At 39.3% G+C, this 18645-nt stretch overlaps 1 protein-coding gene across 1 annotated transcript in view; it reads right to left on the bottom strand.

Annotated features, from left to right (window-relative positions):
* The window catches only part of zdhhc1 (zinc finger DHHC-type containing 1), a 29788-nt gene that overhangs the window by 1396 nt on the left and 9747 nt on the right, over window positions 1-18645 (bottom strand). The window contains exons 4-10 of the mRNA XM_041798901.1: window positions 11873-11974; window positions 10475-10599; window positions 9301-9456; window positions 8487-8608; window positions 5521-5609; window positions 2863-2977; window positions 1930-2005 (exon numbers count right to left, since the gene is read on the bottom strand). Of these exons, the coding sequence (XP_041654835.1) occupies window positions 1930-2005; window positions 2863-2977; window positions 5521-5609; window positions 8487-8608; window positions 9301-9456; window positions 10475-10599; window positions 11873-11974 (785 nt within the window). The remainder of the gene's footprint in view (window positions 1-1929; window positions 2006-2862; window positions 2978-5520; window positions 5610-8486; window positions 8609-9300; window positions 9457-10474; window positions 10600-11872; window positions 11975-18645) is intronic.

Genomic DNA, 18645 nt, shown 5'->3' with positions numbered 1-18645 from the left:
GGCAGAGGTTCACCAATCTGCAATAAGCTGTCTAAAAACTGTGAAACAATTTCAAAAAATTATCCTTTTGCATAAAATTTCAAAGACAAGACATTACAAATATCTCACCATCTACAGTATAAACATTATCAAAGGATTCTGAGGATCTGGAGAAATCTCTGTGCACAAGGGCCAAGGCTGAAGGTCAATATTGGATGCTCCTGGTCTTGAGCCCTCAGGAGGCACTGCATAAAAAAACAGGCATAATTCTGTGCTAGACCCCAGAAGGGGCTAAGAACACTTTTATCACTGTCTGTCTGTGCCATCCACAAATGTAAGGTAAACGTAAAGAGAAGCTACATGTGAACATGATCCAGAAACACTGTCTTATCTTGGCAAAAGCTCACTCAAAATGGACAGAGACAAGATGGAAAATTGTTCTGTGGTCAGATTAATCAGAATTTGAAATTATTTTAGAAGAAGGACCATCAGCACACAGTTTAAAAAGCCCTAATCTCTGATGGTATGGGGTTGCATTATAGCCTATGGCATGATAAGCTAGCATTTCTGGAAAAGAATGATCAATGGTGAAAAGTAGAAAGAGGTTTCAAAGCAACACATGCACCCCATTAGGTAATGTCTCTTTCAGGGAAGGTCTTGCATTTCCACATCCATCACAACAACATGGCGTCACAATAGAAGAGTCCAGATGCTGATCTGGTCTGCCTGCAGTCCAGACCTTTCACCATTAGAAAACATTTGGAGCTAACCTGACACCCAAGATGGATTTGTTTCACACATCCATCTGGTAAACCTTCAATACTAAGTGTTTGGGAAAGGACAGAGAATTTGAAAAAAACTCGCAGTGTGATTGGATGAACCTGTCTGTCATATATATACAGGCCAATCAGAGCAACAAAACATGCGATGTAGCCACTACTGAGCTGATCGTGCGTAGCTACCGAAGAATAACGCGAACTATGGTGACTGTAGACATGTCAGTACACGACTTTTGTTGTTTTTTAAAAAGAAACAACTCACTGCTGTTCTTTGTTCTTCTTTTAATGAGGAAATGTCGTCAAGCTCTGATAAAACTGATGCTTTAGCAGCATCTACGCTAATCTCTTCCGCCATTTTTGCACCAGCCTCTTGTTACTGCTTGCTTACGTCCCGACTCTGTCGCACCTGAAAGTACTGCCCCTCGACGCTGAGTTCAGACGGGAGCTTTGCAAGATGGATTTGCCAGTGAGAAACAAGGAAACGGGTGTATCCATCTGCTTTGCAAGGTTAAAAAGACTCCAGGTCTTTGCAAATCTAATCAAACAAAAGCTGCAGTGTTCCTGTAATGAAAAATAAATAATATAAGTTCTCTGGTGTTACCCCTCAGCCATCTACTTTAGCAAATGCACTGACATAAACCAGTACCTTGTAGTCTTACCTGAATCAACCAATCACACAACAGCAGGCTTTGGTGTATACAGTTAACTATACAGCTGACTGTATGAGAAACATTATGACGATAAAACTCAACAATTGTGATAAAATAATAAATAAATTTCCCTACAATGACAAAGAACTGCAGAATCAGTTTTTTTAGTGTTTTTCAGCCTGGGTTGGGCCTAAATCAAAAGGGTTTTTGTTTTATTTTGGAGAGAAATCTGTATGACGTTGGTTTCATTCATGTGACTGTGATGGTATTTAGTTATTATCCCCTTCAGACTTGTGTCCTTTATTTGTTTTAGTAGTAGCTGTGCAACTAATTAAGGAGATACTTAGTGTTCACTGCTCGTTTCTGAAGAGAACACGTGGATATAAAGACATCTGTGTAGTTTCAGGGCAAGTTTAAAGTAAGTACCTGTTTGCAGAACTTCAGCATTAAGTCTGTGAGCATTCTCACTCGTTAATAAAAACAACATTTGTGTTTATGTGGGATTATGATCGTTTATGTACCTGGGGGCGGGGCTGTACTTGGGCAGCGCTCTCTGGTCACCTCTGCTGGAACTTTCCGAACTTTCTTCTTCTTTTTCTGTAAAAACAAAACAAATATGTTAGATTAGATGCTGTTCAAACTTTGTTCGCCCACACAGAAATATGCTTCACATTTGTTGGGCTCAGCAAATAAAAGATTCTTTCTTCTTTGGATGGAGGAAAAAGCTTTTTTCTTTTGCTTTTCATAATCTGAAGATTGTTTTATTTTGTTAAATACTTTCATATCTGCTTCAGACACATTTAAGGTAAAATATGAAACACTGTTATTTTTTAAGATATATTTTTGGGCTTTTTATACCTTTATAAATAGAAGATGACAGAAATAAGGATGGGAAAGTGGGGGAGAGACATGTGGGAAATGGTGTCACAGGCTGGACTCAAACCCGGGCCGCTCACTCACATGGGGTACACCTTAAACCACTAGGCCATCTGTGCCCATGCAACATTATTTTATTTTAGTAGCAGGATTCAGAGATATTCTGACTGAATTTATTAAGTGATAAGGTTATGAAATTAGACTCCCTCTGTGTTTGTTGTTCTGAGCTCTGAGTGCACACAGGTGGGATAGCACTCGCTTCAGGCTCAAAACATGTTTCATGCATGACTTCACCTGAACACTACACTGTATAAAGTATTGGATGATATCTAAAGTCACAGGAACATGTCCGCTGTGGAAACATGCTTGGCTCTGTGGCAGACTATTTCCATACAGGTAACAACAACACTAATATTCTCATCATTTTGTCCATTCTTCAAGCAAAGAGTGAGGGGTCATGCCTTAATGTGTCTTCATCTTCCTCAGCAGCTAACATCACCAATTCAAAATGAGCTCATCGGTTATCCTCATCAACCAATGAAATTGATTTCACAGTCTGAGAGTTTAGAAATGTTTACCTGTGTGCGTCGGTGTGTATGTGCTGCTGCTTTCAGCTCTGTAGAGACATTGGGCAGAGGTTCTTCCTCCATTACAGGACTGGAAACTGTCCTCACTCTGCCATTAGCCAGGAATCTGAAAGGCAAAACATTAAGGTTAAACACATGTCAAACTCAGAGGATCAAACTATCTGATTGGCTCACAACATTAGAACAAACACACAACATTATAATAAAATAGCTAGAGATGCTCAGATTGATTGGGAACTGATTAATGATCTGATGTCTGCAGCTGAAAGAAGCACTATGTGTGCAGTATAGTATGTTTTAAAAGACAAAATGAATGGTCAGTCAATTAGTATTAGAACGTCAGCATTGTGAATCAAATAAAATTAAGGAACAGCACTTCTGACTGTCTGGATAAAAAGTCCCGCCATGCCCTGCAGCTTCTGTGGATCAGTCATCCTCCTGTTCTCAAAACAGCTGTGGTAAGATTTGCCAAACTTTGTAATAAGTCCAGATTGTTAAAAGTATTAATCCAGACTGAAATCAGGGTCCAAACTGACAGAATAAAACTTAAGTAGCTCACTTAACAAGCTGACATACAGTTGCATTTAAAGTTAGACAAAGAAAGCAAAAAATGAGCACACTCCAATAATAAACTTATTTAAGTACAAAATGAAAAAAGACTTATAAGACTCGCCAATGCTAAGGGAGACCATGAGTTGAAATGCTGAAAATAAGTTGAAAATAAAATTACTAAAATTACTTACTTCGGTTTTGGTAGGAAACTTAAATAATAACTGTTTCTTGATAATACAAAACATCTGCATTAGCTGCATAATGCTAACCCTTCAAAGCAGATCCATCTTTCGATGGATTTTGACATGGAGTTTGGCTCTAATCTACAACATTTGTGCCGTTATGGTTATCATCATTGGGGGGGGGTCTGCCTGTGTATACAATGCTGCCATAGAAGCTATTAGCTCAGATATAACTGTAGTAAAGCAGCAGTGTAATCAGAACTGGGTCACATTTTTTTTTAATTAAAACAAGAGCAGAGAGACACACTGAAAGCTTGTCTTGGCAGAGAATGTTGTACATCTCCAGGTCTCCAGAGAAGCTCTGCAGTTCACACTGTGGCAGCGTTAGCCTGTAGAGCTCAGGGTAGTGCCAGAGCTGGGCATGTCCATTACCTTATTTTGTCTAGTCCCTGTGATTGGCCTGTGATTAATTTGACAGACGGGATGAGCATCCAATCACCTTCCAAGAATATTTATATAGTTAAGCCCTACCCTTTTAACATGCTTTATGTGTAATGTTTCCCAGATAAATGTGAAATATATCCATGCAATGGATTTGTGATACAGTCTATCTAACATGTTAGGTAAACATAATGTATCTGAGTCAATGTTCTGAGACTTCTTGCCTTGTATGCATTAGAATATCTATTCTTAAACAGGCTTGACATTTTTTAATCACCACATTGTGTAATTCAGTTGTCCTTACTGTGTGATACTGTTTGCATTGCTGCTTAAGAGTTTTTTTTGTTCTGCTCTGTTAAACAAAGTCAGTAAGGCCATGCTGTTGACCAAATCAGGATCACTTTTGTGCTCCTTTTATGAGGTTGCACTGCCACCTGTAGGAGATCTCAGTACACTACAAAGCTAAGTAGACAGACCAACCGCTAAACCAGCTGCTATAATAAAACACCGCATATGATCGGCACAGGCAGCAAGAAATTTGATAAGGGCATCTCTTAAAAAAAACTCAACAGTAAAACAGTAAACAAAGAGCCTAAATCTATAAAATACTTACTGAAATAAGACAAAATTCTTATCATTGGCTTAATATGACTGATTTTGTTTTTTTACCAACATACTTTAGTTGTTGGTATATTCATATGTGCTTGTATGAAAGCATGTTTGTGATGTACTATTCTGTCACTAGTTCTAAAGTTGTCTTCTACAGCTGCTGTTTTATAATTTTGTGGTGTTTTAAGTTCACTCTACAAAGGGACTGCAGATTAAAACTAGCTTAAAGCTAACCCTGCTTAAATGAATTACATGGGAGCATGTGTGTTAAATGACTTGACCCCTTAATAAATAAAACACAAGATTAAATAAGTTTGAAACTTGTGCTGGCTTCTTCCGCCGCTGTCATCCCCCTTGTTCCTGTCATGCTCACAGCTGCTGGAGCTGAGGTAAAAATAAAGTTTCCTCCGTCACCAGCAGCGGTCCAGCTTCAGGGCAAACAGCCACGGTTAGTGAAGTTATTTATGAAGCCCTTCTGTTGGACTAATACACAGCTCCCTCCACCCACAGTTCAAACACACACACACACACACAATACACACTTTGTTTGCTTCCTAGAAGTCAGGGCCAAAGAATTTCATTTTACACACTTTGTTTTCTGCAAAGAAAACGGTGTCCATGGCGACTGCGCTCCAGCCTCATTGTGTTATAAAAATGACTGCGGCTGGCTGTTTACTGAAACGTGACAGGACCCAGTGGGTCGGCTTCAGCCAATCACAGCAGGCCGTGGGCTGAACCTGGACCACTTCAGAGAGTGGACTCCAACAGCATGTCAGCAGTGATCAGAAGGACTAGACTGACTTCAGTTTAAAGGACATGTTTAACAGAGTGAGACAATCAGAACCAGAACCAGAGAGAGACTTACTCCGACTCCCCCTGCACAGCCACAGTGGTAGGTTCCTCCATGTCCAGCTGAGGGTTGGTATAACCCAGACTCCCTGAGTAGTTCACATCCTGAGGAGGGACACATTAACAATTTAAAATACTGATATAAAGATTAAATGCCACATCATTTTGTACTGTTATTAGAGCTCATCTTCCAGTTTTCATCACTTTCTCAGTAACAAAAAATGACTGGAATGATCTGAATTTATCCTGACTTTAATTTGTTGACTGACTTTTCTGTTTTATTTTGTTGTTTATGTCCTTTGCTGCTGGGTTTTGATTTTTTTATGCCTATTATGGTTATCTGTGCGTGCTCCATGTACAGAGGTTGCTGTCCTTGAACCAAGTAACTCAAATCTGACCTGTGGCTCCTTTCCTACATGTCATTCATCCTTCTCTGCCTGGTTTCAACTCTCTCTCCTGTCCTGTCTGAATAAAGACATAAGGAATATATTGAGTTTTGTTACTTCTTCCATCATTCATTGACTATACTTGTATCTTATATAGTCCAGACAGGACTGAGCTGCTTTTTGGTTGTTAAATATTTGAAGCAATAATGAGCAAGTGTTGAAATTATTTTAGTGCTTCAAGTTTACTTAAGACATATGCATTTGAGGGTCTTGGCCCCTACCCTAATGTGGTTATTGAGTCTAAGACTAGTTTGGAGTCAGCTGTCAGCAGGGGCAGGGAAAAGTGTGTTTTTTATCTATTTTTTCTTAGTAATTAGTGTCTTTATTGAATCAAAAGAGACAAAATGAATCAGTCAACAGACTGAAATTTACATCAAATAGAGTGAAATAAATACTGGGGAGCATCTGCCCCTCTCTTAAAAATGTCCAAATAGTATAGTCCAGTGCTGTGAAATAATGCAAGTAAATTCAGTTTAACCATAGTAAAAAATATTGCTCATAAATGGGGAAATTATGCTTCAAAAATAAATCAAAGTGCATACACATTTGTAAAAAATGATGCAACATTTGTTGCTTGGCCAAAGGGGGGAGGCTGTGTAATATTCTTTTTTGGGGGGGACCCAAAAACCCTAGCTACGCCCTGGCTGTCAGCCTTATCATACATCATTTGTTGTTGAGCATACAGGGGGCCATGATGGCTGATCATCGCTGGATCAGCTAGTGTCAAAGGGTTGGATGGATTTCTGTCCTGTTTGATGTTTTGGTCCCATGCACGCTCTTGCACAGCATCTGTAAGCACCACATTAACAGTCGTCTGTTTCATGTGTCTGCTTTGATCACAAAAGGAATGAAGGAGCGGGAAAATATCACAGAACTCCAGCTGACGTTTTTGCCGGATATTTTTGCCGGTTATGTGAGCTGACAACAGACTGCAATTACTACATTACTGGTTTCACAATATCCGCTGGCCTTAGTGACTGTGAAAGTTAACAGTCAGAAGATGAAAGGGATGAACATACACTATATTGCCAAAAGTATTCGCTCACACGCCTTTACTCGCATATAGCCTTAAGTGACATCCCATGCTTAATCCATAGGGTTTAATATGACAAGTTCCACCCTTTGTGCTCAGGGTTATTGGGTTTAGGTCAGGACTCTGTGCAGGCCAGTCAAGTTCATCCACACCAAACTCTCTCATCCATGTCTTTATGGATCTTGCTTTGTGCACTGGTGCACAGTCATGTTGGAACAGGAAGGGGCCATCCCCAAACTGCTCCCAGAAAGTTGGGAGCATGGAATTGTCTAAAATTTCTTGGTAAGCTGAAGCATTCAGAGTTCCTTTCACTGGAACTAAGGGGCAAGCCAAGCTCCTGAAAAACAACCCCGTAATCCCCACTCCACCAAACTTTACACTTGGCCCAATGCAGTCAGACAAGTACTGTTCTCCTGGCAACCGCCAAACCCAGACTTGTCCATCAGATTGCCAGATGGCACGTGATTCGTCACTCCAGAGAATGCGTCTCCACTGCTCTAGAGTCCAGTGGCAGCGTGCTTTACACCACTGCATCCGAAGCTTTGCATTGCACTTGGTGATGTATGGCTTGGATGCAGCTGCTTGGCCATGAAAACCCATTCCATGAAGCCCTCTACACACTGTTCTTGAGCTCTCTGCAGAAAGTTGGTGACCTCTGCGCACTATAAGCCTCAGCATCTGCTGACTCCACTCCGTCATTTTACGTGGCCTACCACTTCGTGGCTGAGTTGCTGTTGTTCCAAATCACTTCCACTTTGTTATAATACCACTGACAGTTGACTGTGGAATATTTAGGAGCCAGGAAATTTCACCACTGGACTTGTTGCACAGGTGGCAACCAATCACAGTACCATGCTGGAATTCACTGAGCTCCTGGGAGTGACCCATTCTTTCCCAAATGTTTGTAGAAACAGTTTGCATGCCTAGGTGCTTGATTTTATACACCTGTGGCCATGGAAGTGATTGGAACACCTGATTTCACTTCACTTCAGTACTTTCTTGATACTATGAGTTCAAAATTAATATAATTCCAGTCGTTTTAATGTTTTTGGGCCAAAACTTAGGAAAAAAGCATTCAACTACCAGTTTTTTTTGTACAGTTTAAAGTGTACAAGAGTTTGAATGCAATATTGGATAGTTACCAGATATTTCAATATATTTGAAACAACAAATTAACAAATTTTGGGTTTCTAGGACTGCTCTTGTTATCATCATATCAAAACAAACAGGTGCTGAAACTGTTTGATTTTTGTCACTTTAAAATTCTTTTTGTAGAAAACACATCCTGATGCATTAATAAAGTAGGATGACAGCCTTTTGTAAATGTAATATCTATAAAGACATCATGACTAATTTACATACATTCTGACAGAGATCCATCTTCTATAGTAGAGCTGCTTTCTACACTAAAATTGAAACTCTGGACTTGAGAAAACTGGCAACCAGAGGAAAAAAAACAATCCTTGACATATCAGAGCCAACACAGCTGCCAGCAGCAGTTACCTTGATGACGTTCACTGACGGCGCTGAAGCCTCCTTCACTGATCCTGGTTTCCTCAGGTCTTTCCCGTCCTGACGGTGACGCTGCCGGACGATGTACTCATAGGTGCTGAGTCTGTTCCACACTGCAAACACAAGCACAGGGTCAGGATAAGTGTTTTATCACAGCTTCTCTGCTGCCATCTACTGGAGCCTTATTGACAGATGAGATACATACATGTAATTTTTGCTTCTCTTAGTGTTCTGTATTTAATTTTTTTGTAACTACTTTTTGGTATAATAAATAGCCTTAGCTTAACTGTTAATGGAAGCATAGATAATGAAAAACAAAATTAAACCAATAAATAGATACATAAGAGTTCTGATATTTATGTGGGAAAGGGGGGAAATGGAAGTTGATTGTTTTTTTATTTTTTATATTTCTTTAAAACATTTAAAAAAACAAATACACAGACAGGCAAAGCAAAGTGTTACTACAGAAAACACTATCAATAGTCAGATATCACTTCACATAACACATCTGTTAAAAACCTTCATGATTTTCAATGCTGTACATAATAAGCTCTGAAGTTTACTAGGACCTAAAATTTAAGTGTTTTGAGTCTGATGAAGAGTATGTTTGCAGTTTCTCTGTAAATGCATTAATTCACTAGTCTATGGTGTCATTTCTGAAGGATTATTTAGATATAAAATATAGACAAAACTTTCATTTTTTTACTCAAGTATAATGGAAAATAAGTTATAACCAATGAAAAAGGTAAACTGGATTAGAAAAGGAAGAGAATACAGACAGATATGTATATTTGCCGTCTCTTACTCAGGTAGATGTGGAAGCAGAGCAAGTGGCAAAGCAGCACAAAGGACAGCAGACCCAGAGCGATGGTGACAGCAGCCAGACCGGGAATGACGGCTGCTGTCGACCTGATCGGAGCCACCGGCAGGAACACAAACCACATGCCTGTCTCATTCCTCACTGAAGGGAGACGGACACAAAGCAACATTTACACTGATATTATTATAACACGCGTCACAGTGCTTAAACTGGAGATGTATTCATATTCAAATCCATCTTTTGTTTGTTTGAAAGATCTTAGACATGTACTGTTTTCCTTTACTAATCATAGACCTGTTTTAATCTCAGAGTTTAATTTAATTCTGATAAAGGCAGGAGTGATTTTACCTGGAAGCCCCAGAGAAAGAACATTATGAGGCCCCTCTCTAGGCCAGAGAGGAAGAATATTTTAACACATTTCTTTTCAAAAGCAAAGTCAACACTAGGACATATCCAAATTTGAGCAAGGAGTACATGCTCATCAGCTCAGTAATGGTAAAACTCAATAGTTTAACATGTTCCAAGACAAGGCATTACTTGAAGTAATCAATAATGTATAATTTTTAAAATGTATCTTGTGCCGTTTTACAACACAGTAATCCACTCTTTATAGAGCTGATATTTCTAAATAGATGTAGCTTGCTATCATTTGCTTGATATGAAGATGTAGTGGGCTTCTTGAGGGGCCTAAATACAGTAGGGGTTCCAGACAAACTGTATTTTATTGTATTCACTCTGTGTACCTTATTTACATTCTGAATACTCACCTTGATTATCAAAATAATTTTTGATGTATACCTCAAATCTGATGCACACACCTTGGCGCCCCTTGGTGTATGCTTATATATAAATGTTATGTATAATTTCATACGACAGGAGCAGTTTTGTATGATCACAGTTAACTTTAACCATTACAGAATTATAGACATAACAGAGACATTAAAAAAAATATGTAACCAATGACAAAATGTAAAAAACTACAGCTGTAGTATGTCCGTGCAGGCCAACTTTGTCCCCAGTCACATTAGAACTGAAGAGGCCTTTTGGAGGAGAGGTGAAACATTTTCAAGTACCTCAGTGAAGTCCTGTTGCCCTTTTCAATAATTAGATACAGCACTAGTAGACTCTCAGGTCTAAGTGCTGCATAGTCACAACTTACCCAGGAAGTGTTTGTCAGTGCGGAGTTTGGACGGGTCCAGAAAAAATTCAATCAAAATGTAGGAGGCTATGATCAGAACGAGACAGACACCCAACAGAGCTGAGACCACACTGTGGAGGAACAACCTGCAGGATACAGAAAAGAATTAAAGAATAAACACACAACTACTGAATATACACGGTAGAGGTTAGATTCTCTGAGCATGCCCGAGACTGGCCTGACCCCATGCACAGCCTGGAGATGGACTCCTTAGGTCTTGAATTAAGGAATTAAATGAAAAACTGCAGTCAAAGCAAAGTGTATTGGCTAGACATTATGTAACCATTTATTCAAATGTGTGCCATTAACACGAGGAAGAAAAAGCTGTAAAAGAGCGGTGCTGCCAGGCTGCTCCACTCTGTGACCGGACAGTAACACGAAAGGGGGGGAGCACGGCATCAATTACACACATAGGTTGAAGTAAAGAAACAAAAACTTCAATTTATCAGCTGTTACAATGCAAATCTTTCACCCATGAAGAGCAGACTGAAATTTGATTCAGACTGATGCTTTCCAAAAAGCTTTGAGCGTTCAGCACACACTGATGTCTGCATGCTGACTACTCATCCTCCCTGCTCTTTATCATGGACAATAAACAGGTCATGCTCCTGTGCTGTGCTTTATCAGCATCTCATCTAGACAGATTACTGTCATTCAAACAATTTAGAACTGTAGTTCAAAACTTTAATTATAATACCCAACTTACTGAAAACATGTTGGTTTAAATTGGGCTTGGGCCCATACATAGAGCAGACCTACACTAAGACTAAACAGCACTGTCCAATCAGCAATCAGATAACTGTGGGTCCTCTGATCTGCATGTTTGATGCCTGTTATAACAGAAAAATAAGGTGTGCTAACCTGATGTAATTAGGTGCTCTGTACTGTGTGTACTGTGATACAGCTTACCAACAGAAATATGGGATTTGGGACACTGGTCTACTTTAAAAGCATCTTCTGTGATTGTATGCAAAGACCTGAGTTAAGTAGTTTATTACTGGTCTGTTTGAGGTGGAGTAGGGGTTCTAGAGAAGATGCTTTTCAATATTTAATCCATTTTCAATTTTGTAACCTGACAAATTAACACTACCACAATTACCAAAGACATAAGCCTTTACGCAACAACAACAATTAGGCAGGTTTAGACCAAATAACTGAATCTACAATAATAATTTTGCTTCCCATCCAGTAGGGCCAGTCTATAAAAATGGTACTGTAATTACGATTAAAACCTTATGGATGTAGGTGTTTACAAAATTAGACCCAGAAGACAAAAACACAGAAACTTGTTTATTTTTCTTCGTATGACCCCTCCAGGCTCAGCTGTAACATTAGCACAGAAGAAGAAGACAGACTTACTTGTAGTTTCTGCTCCCCACACAGTTGTTGAGCCACCGACAGTGATGGTCAAAGTTGGCAACACACTTGTTACAGGCACTGCAGTGCTTTGACTTAGGCCCCCTGAAATGACCACAAACACACAAGAGAGACGACACATCACAACACGCCAAGCAGTCGTGGTTACTTCTAGAGGAAATATGACAAACCTTTATCAGCACAGAACCACAGAAACACTCAATACCATTTAACTAAACAAAAATATCAAGCAGCAGTCGAAAACCTTGTGATCATTACAACAATGTTAAATTTTATGAGAATTATGATTAAAATGCCTCTTAAAACCCATCCCAACACCACAAAGAAGTAACAGAGTACATTACATGTTATCTGGCAAGGGCATGATGCCCAGTTCAGGGTTTAGTGTCTTACTCAAAGACACGGACAGACTGTGGACTGAAGGAGCAGGGGACAAAACCTTGCACCAGTTTACAGTACAGTACAGTTTGGGGGTGGCTGACTACCACTGAACCACAAGTGGTCTTACAAAGCTCACTATCACAGAACCATTTAAAAAGTACTACAGGACTTTACTGTAACTGCTCATGCTGACTGCATACTTTGTGAACCACTCTGAAGCTAGAACAGGACTTTAAGAGTTTCCCCAGACTGACGACGTTAGTGAATCTGACTCCTGATTACTGTATGACTAATTCAGAATGAGAAGCTAATGTTTGTGGATGTATTTATCTTTTAATGAACTCCTCCGCAGAACAGAGGCACAGGACTCACGTGGAGAGCAGACGACAGGTTAATGTGTCAGTCTGGTGTGTAACGGCTCCTGACTGTGACCCAGTTCTCCAAGACCTCCTGAGAGAAAGCGGCACACTGACCTGGTTTTTCTGAAGCTTTTAGAGCACATCAGACCTCCTGCCCTCAGTGAGTATTTTCATTATTAACACCACGATGAAGAACTGTGCTGCATTAAACATTAAGACTAGTGGAAACCAAACGTCTGCAGCTGAACACGTTTCACACTGGTTCATAACAAGGGATATCCCTGCTTTGCTTTAGTGCAGGGTTTTGACACTGTGGATTTAGAAATATGATGATGATATCTCTCTGAAAACCAATGTGTCATTACTGAAGCTTTGGTTTTGACCAAGTTACAACCAGAGGAGGATGAAGTGTGAAGTGCAACACAAATACAGGGATACACTTAATATCATTAACTTATAGTAGATTTCATGTTGCATTCACACCCTCGTCTTCACCAGAGGAAGAAAAGTGAAAATGAGCTAATATTAGGGCTGAAGGGTTTAGGAAAATAATCTAATTGCTTTTTTTTTTTCCCCCTAATATTGCGATTGCAATTTGATATGCGATTATTCCTTAAGTTCTTCTTCTTATGTATTCTCCAACAAACACAAGCAATAAATCATTATACATTTCAACAACACAACATTAGATAAAACTAGGGCTGAAAATTGTTGAAAAAAATATCTGATGATTTTGAATCATATTGCAAACTGGATATGAATTATCATTATAAATGATCATTTTCATGTTATCCTCATATTTAATCAGAAAAAATGTACAAAAATGAAGAAAGTAGGATGTTTTTTATACTGTTCTACTATTCTGGGTCTTGAATGATTGCATGATGTAATGCACAACATCTCTGCAGCAAAAAAAAGTTTTAAACCAGTATTTTGACTCAAATTTCAGGTTAAAGAAATACTGCAACTTCTGCGATTTGAAAACTACAGCATGCCATATTGAGATATAATCTAATTTTAGATTAATTGCCCAGCCCTAGCTAATATCTGTGAGTTTTCAAATGTTCTATCAAACTATTCTGCCTTTCTGTTCACCATAGACTAAATACCAAATTAAGTTTTTAAATGATGATTTTATTTATTGAGGGAGAAAGGGGAATCCAAACCTACCTGGCCCTGTGTGAAAAAGTAATTTCCCCTAAACTCAACTAGTCTGCATGTCTAAGTTGCACACAGATACTGGCAATGTTGGGATGTTGCCTATGTCTTCATGTGCAGTCCAGACCGTTTTACCACATACACACTGTGTTCCAAATTATTATGCATATACTGTTTTTGTTAATTTTTTCCTAAATATTCTATATATAAATGGCAGTCTATAAGATTTTTTATTCCTCAAAATTTCTATCATAATCTGGATTCTATTGTACAAAATTACCAACGATGACGATGGCATTTATTTGCAAAATAACTGAAATGCAGTGTTCCAAATTATTATGCAAACAGAGTTTTAAAACACTTAATAATTTCTAAAGGATTAAAAACAGAAATCTGTTGTATTTTTTGCATTAGGAGGTATTTTCTCTCAAATCAGAGCTATTTCAATCAGAAACATATTTACAAATCCAGTTCATTTTAACATAGAAGCCCTTCTTTGCTATCACCTTATCAACTCTCTTATCCATTGAACTTGTAAGTCCATGTTTAGTTTCTGCCTGTATTTCCATTGAGGATGCCAGGATTGCCTACCAGAGCTGCTGTTTTGAGGTAAACTGACATCCACGCTCCACAGAGCTTCCTTTTCAGGACTCTCCACAGGTTCTCAGTAGGGTTGAGCTCAGGGGATGATGGTGGCCAAAACAGGATTTTTTCTCCCTGCATGCCCATAGCAGCTACGGCCTCAGTGGTTATTTTTTGCAGCATGGGATGGTGCTTTGGTTTACATGAAAATGATTTTCCTTTGGAAGGCACGGTTCTTCTTCTTATACCATGACAAAACATCCCATCACCTCCTTGCTGACATTGCAGCCTTGTTGGGACATGGTGGTAATCCACCAACCATCCAGAACTCCATCCATCTGGACCATTCTGCATACAGCACGGCACTCAGCGATGAATAAAAGGGTTTAAAAATTAGTCTTCATGACTTTCTGAACCCATTGCAGTCATTTCTCCTTAAGGGCATTAGTTAAGGGTGGCTGAAAACAGCTTTATGCACATCTGCAAGCCTCTGGAGGATCCTGGATCCAGAGGTTCTTGGGACTCCAGAGGCACCAGCAGCTTCAAAAACCTGGTTGATACTCATCAGTGGAATTTACACAGCGGCTCGATGAATTTTCCTTACAGAAACGTTCCTTAATACACCTTCACCTGAACGAACCCATCTGTGCTCTAAATCACACACAAATCCTCCTCCACAGTACAATGGTCCCTCTTAATTTTTCATGAAATAGCCAGTGTTTCCATATCTTTTGCAAGATATTGCACTAGTTCATGTTTTTCCATAGGCAGAAAGATCTTTCTTTTCCTCATATTGCATGAAACCTGTGACTTGCTTAATAATGGGAATCGATTTCCTCAGATAGTTTCCCTTTAATTATGCTCGCCTGGAAAACTAAAGACCAAACCTGTCTGAGATTGATGTCAATGATGGAAACTGACAGGAAAAGCAGCACAACTAAATCTTTAATTGAAAACTAAACATCAAATATTTGTTTTAATTGGAATCTTATTTGCATAATAATAGGGAACACAGTGTAATCTAGTGAAATTGATTTGTGAATTTGAACAGACCACTGATACCTTCTCTCTCTCATTCTTTCTACCAGCAGTTTTTTTTGTCAAAGAAAAGAAATACTGTATATAAATTAAAAAAACAAAAAAATCAGAATACAATTTAAACCTCAGTACTTAACAACACTTTTGATAACTAATACTACAGAAATTTTAGTTTTCCAAAAGGAAGCATCAGCAGGATTTTCACCAAAAATCAGGTGACAAGTCTGCAGGTGTTTTTCACCAAGAAGTAGAGTTCACTGTCAGAAATTCAAAACTCTTCCATATCTAAACTAAATCAGAGGCAGATGAATACATCTCTGGCACTCTTACTACATGAAAAAAGAGAAGTCTTCCAGTTCTTGTCAGATTGCTGTTCGCTTGATAAAATCCCCAGCCTGATGGGTTCATGTAAAGTACTGGGGGATAAGCAGTGGGGGTTAACCCGTTACTATGGATGATACTGCATCCACAGTGATGAACCACAGCAGAGACACTCTGTCCTCCACTGAGAGACACTCAGTTGGGACATGAAAAATCTATTCAGGTAGGATAACACTTCACTTCTTTAGCTATGTTAGCTCAACACACTGAACATGGCCTGAGAGGATACATACCAAGGACTTTGGTGGTCTTTAAAGACAGCGTACCTAAAAAACTAATGATTTCGCTTTCAGATTGGGCTAATTAAATGCTTAAAATTAAAAAGTAAGGATCCATCATTACACTCTAAATAATGCATTTTATCTTTTACATGAAAAAAAGGATTGTGAAATGACTTTGAAAATTGCATTTTTTGCTGAATTATGATAGGTGCAATCACATGATAATTACATGTATAAAATTTCATAATTTTCCATTTTAAAAACACTAGCCTATATTTCAGTCCATACTGACCATGCAAATCACTTAAATAAATGAACAGATATGTACAGTGGTATGAAAAAAGTATGTGAACCCTTTGAAATGATCTGGTCATCAAATGTGATCTGATCTGAATCTAAGTCCCAGGTATAGACACACACAATGTGCTTAACCTAATATCACACAAACAATAATGTTATTTAAAGTCTTTGTTGAACACAGCCATTAAACATTCAAAGCGCTGCTGGAAAAAGTAAATGAACCCTGGATTTAATAACTGGTTGAACCTCTTTGGCAAACTTCTCACGTGCAGTGATGTTTCTTTTTCTGGAAAGCAGCAGCACTGACCTTGAGCTTACCGAGATTCTGTTTTTGTGAGGCATGGTTCACATTAGCAGATGCTTCTTGTGAAGAGCAAACTCAACAAATATGAGTGATTTTATAAGTCACAATAGCTGTACACCTGGCTCAAATCTCCTTTGACTGATTGGACTTCAGGTGTGCTAACTCCTGACTCCAGTTAGCTCTTTTTGGAGTCATTAGCCTAAGGGTTCAATTACTTTTTCCAGCAGCACTGTGAATGTGTAAAGGCTCTGTTCAAGACTGTCTTGGCATTAGGTTAAGCACATCTATACTTGTGACTTAGATGCAGATCAGATCACATTTGATTAGGGATGTAAGGATATATTAACCTTGCAAAGCAGATGGATACACCCGTTTCAGTGTTTCTCACTGGTGAATCCATCTTGCAAAGCTCCTCTCTGAACCGTTTGGGCCCTGTTATGAAGTGACAGAACCAATCAGGGAAGAGGGGCAGTACTTCTAGGCGCGGTGGAGTCGTGACATAAGTAACCAGCAACAAGAGGCCGGTGAAATTATGGCGAAGACATCAGCGTGGATGCTGCTAAAGCACCAGTTTTATCAGAACTTGACGACATTTCTTTGTTAAAAGAAGAACAAAAAACAGCAGTGAGTTGTTTTCTTTTCAAAAACGACAAAAGTCGTGTACTGACATGTCTATAGTCGCCATGGTTCGTGTTATTCCTCGGTAGCTGCACATGCACAACTCGGTCGCAGCTACATCACGTGTTTTGTTGCTCTGATTGGCCCGTAAAGATGTGACAGACAGAACGTTCATTCAATCACACTCCGAGTGTTTTTCAAATCCTCTGCTTTTTCCCAAACTCTTAGTATTGAAGGTTTTCCAGATGGATGTGTGAAACACATCCATCTGTCGTGTCAGGTTAAGAATATATCCTAGATAAGAATATATATATATATATATATATATATCCTAGATTTGTCAATATATCCTAGGCTATAAATCAATACACTTAAAGGGGATTAAAATCGATACAGCACAGTATGTGCTTTGATACTCTGCTTAAACAATAGGGGGTGCTGTCTGTTTTTAGTGCCGCTTGTTTTGACGTCACGGTCTCCTGCTGACCTGAGTTCAGTCTGCACATTCGGACTACATCAGGTAAATTCACTGCAGCCACGGCAGCGGTGGGTGAAGACTTAGCGGTAATGGACGCCCTGTTTAGTTTTAGGTTAGAGGTATGGCAGCATTATGGCTCTCTGAAGTCGGAAAATGAAAAAGGTGAGAAGATAACAGGTAGGACAAAGACCGTATGCAAGTATTGCAAGAAAATAATGAGCTACACACATAGCACAACCAACATGATGCAGCACATTAAAAGGCACCATCCAGAGAAGCTGCAGACACCAAAACCCGGCGAAAAGCTTTACTGAAAGGCCAAACAACGCTTGTGGGTGGAATTGTTAGTCCCCTGTCACAAACAAGTGCAAGACCCAGGGAAATAACCAAGTGCATTGGTATTTTTATTGCCAAAGATATGAGGCCATTTTCTGTAGTTGAAAATGAGGGATTTTGGCTGCTAGCAAACACCCTGGAGCCAAAATACCGCATCCCCTCCCACCCACACTTTAGCTAGTCCGTTATGCTGGAACTCTACACGGAAACAAAACGAAAGGTGGTCCAAACTCTGAGAGATGTCGACACCATGGCAATAACAACAGATGGCTGGACAGACTAGCTGCCCTACCCAGAGTTACCTATTATGGCTTATATAAAAAGTGAGTGGGGCATGGCAAGTTTTGTTTTACAAACTCGTCCTCTCTTTGAAACACATACTGGAGAACACATCGCACAGGTTCTGAAGTCTGCTATAGCAGAATGGGAGCTTGAAAAGACAAATCACGAAATTGCTGTCGTCACCGATAACGCACGAGTTGCAACTCTCTTCCACCGGCGTTCAACAGCAACCGGTGTACTAACGTCCAAACAGAACTACCGCTGCACAAGCTAATCATCGATGTAGCAACTCGTTGGAATAGCAGTCTGGATATGAT

The sequence above is a fragment of the Cheilinus undulatus genome, linkage group 1 (genome assembly GCF_018320785.1).
Source record: "Cheilinus undulatus linkage group 1, ASM1832078v1, whole genome shotgun sequence".
In the NCBI taxonomy this organism is placed as follows: domain Eukaryota; kingdom Metazoa; phylum Chordata; class Actinopteri; order Labriformes; family Labridae; genus Cheilinus; species Cheilinus undulatus.
The sequence above is the reverse complement of the archived record's forward strand: the minus strand, read 5'-3'. Positions and strand labels throughout refer to the sequence as shown.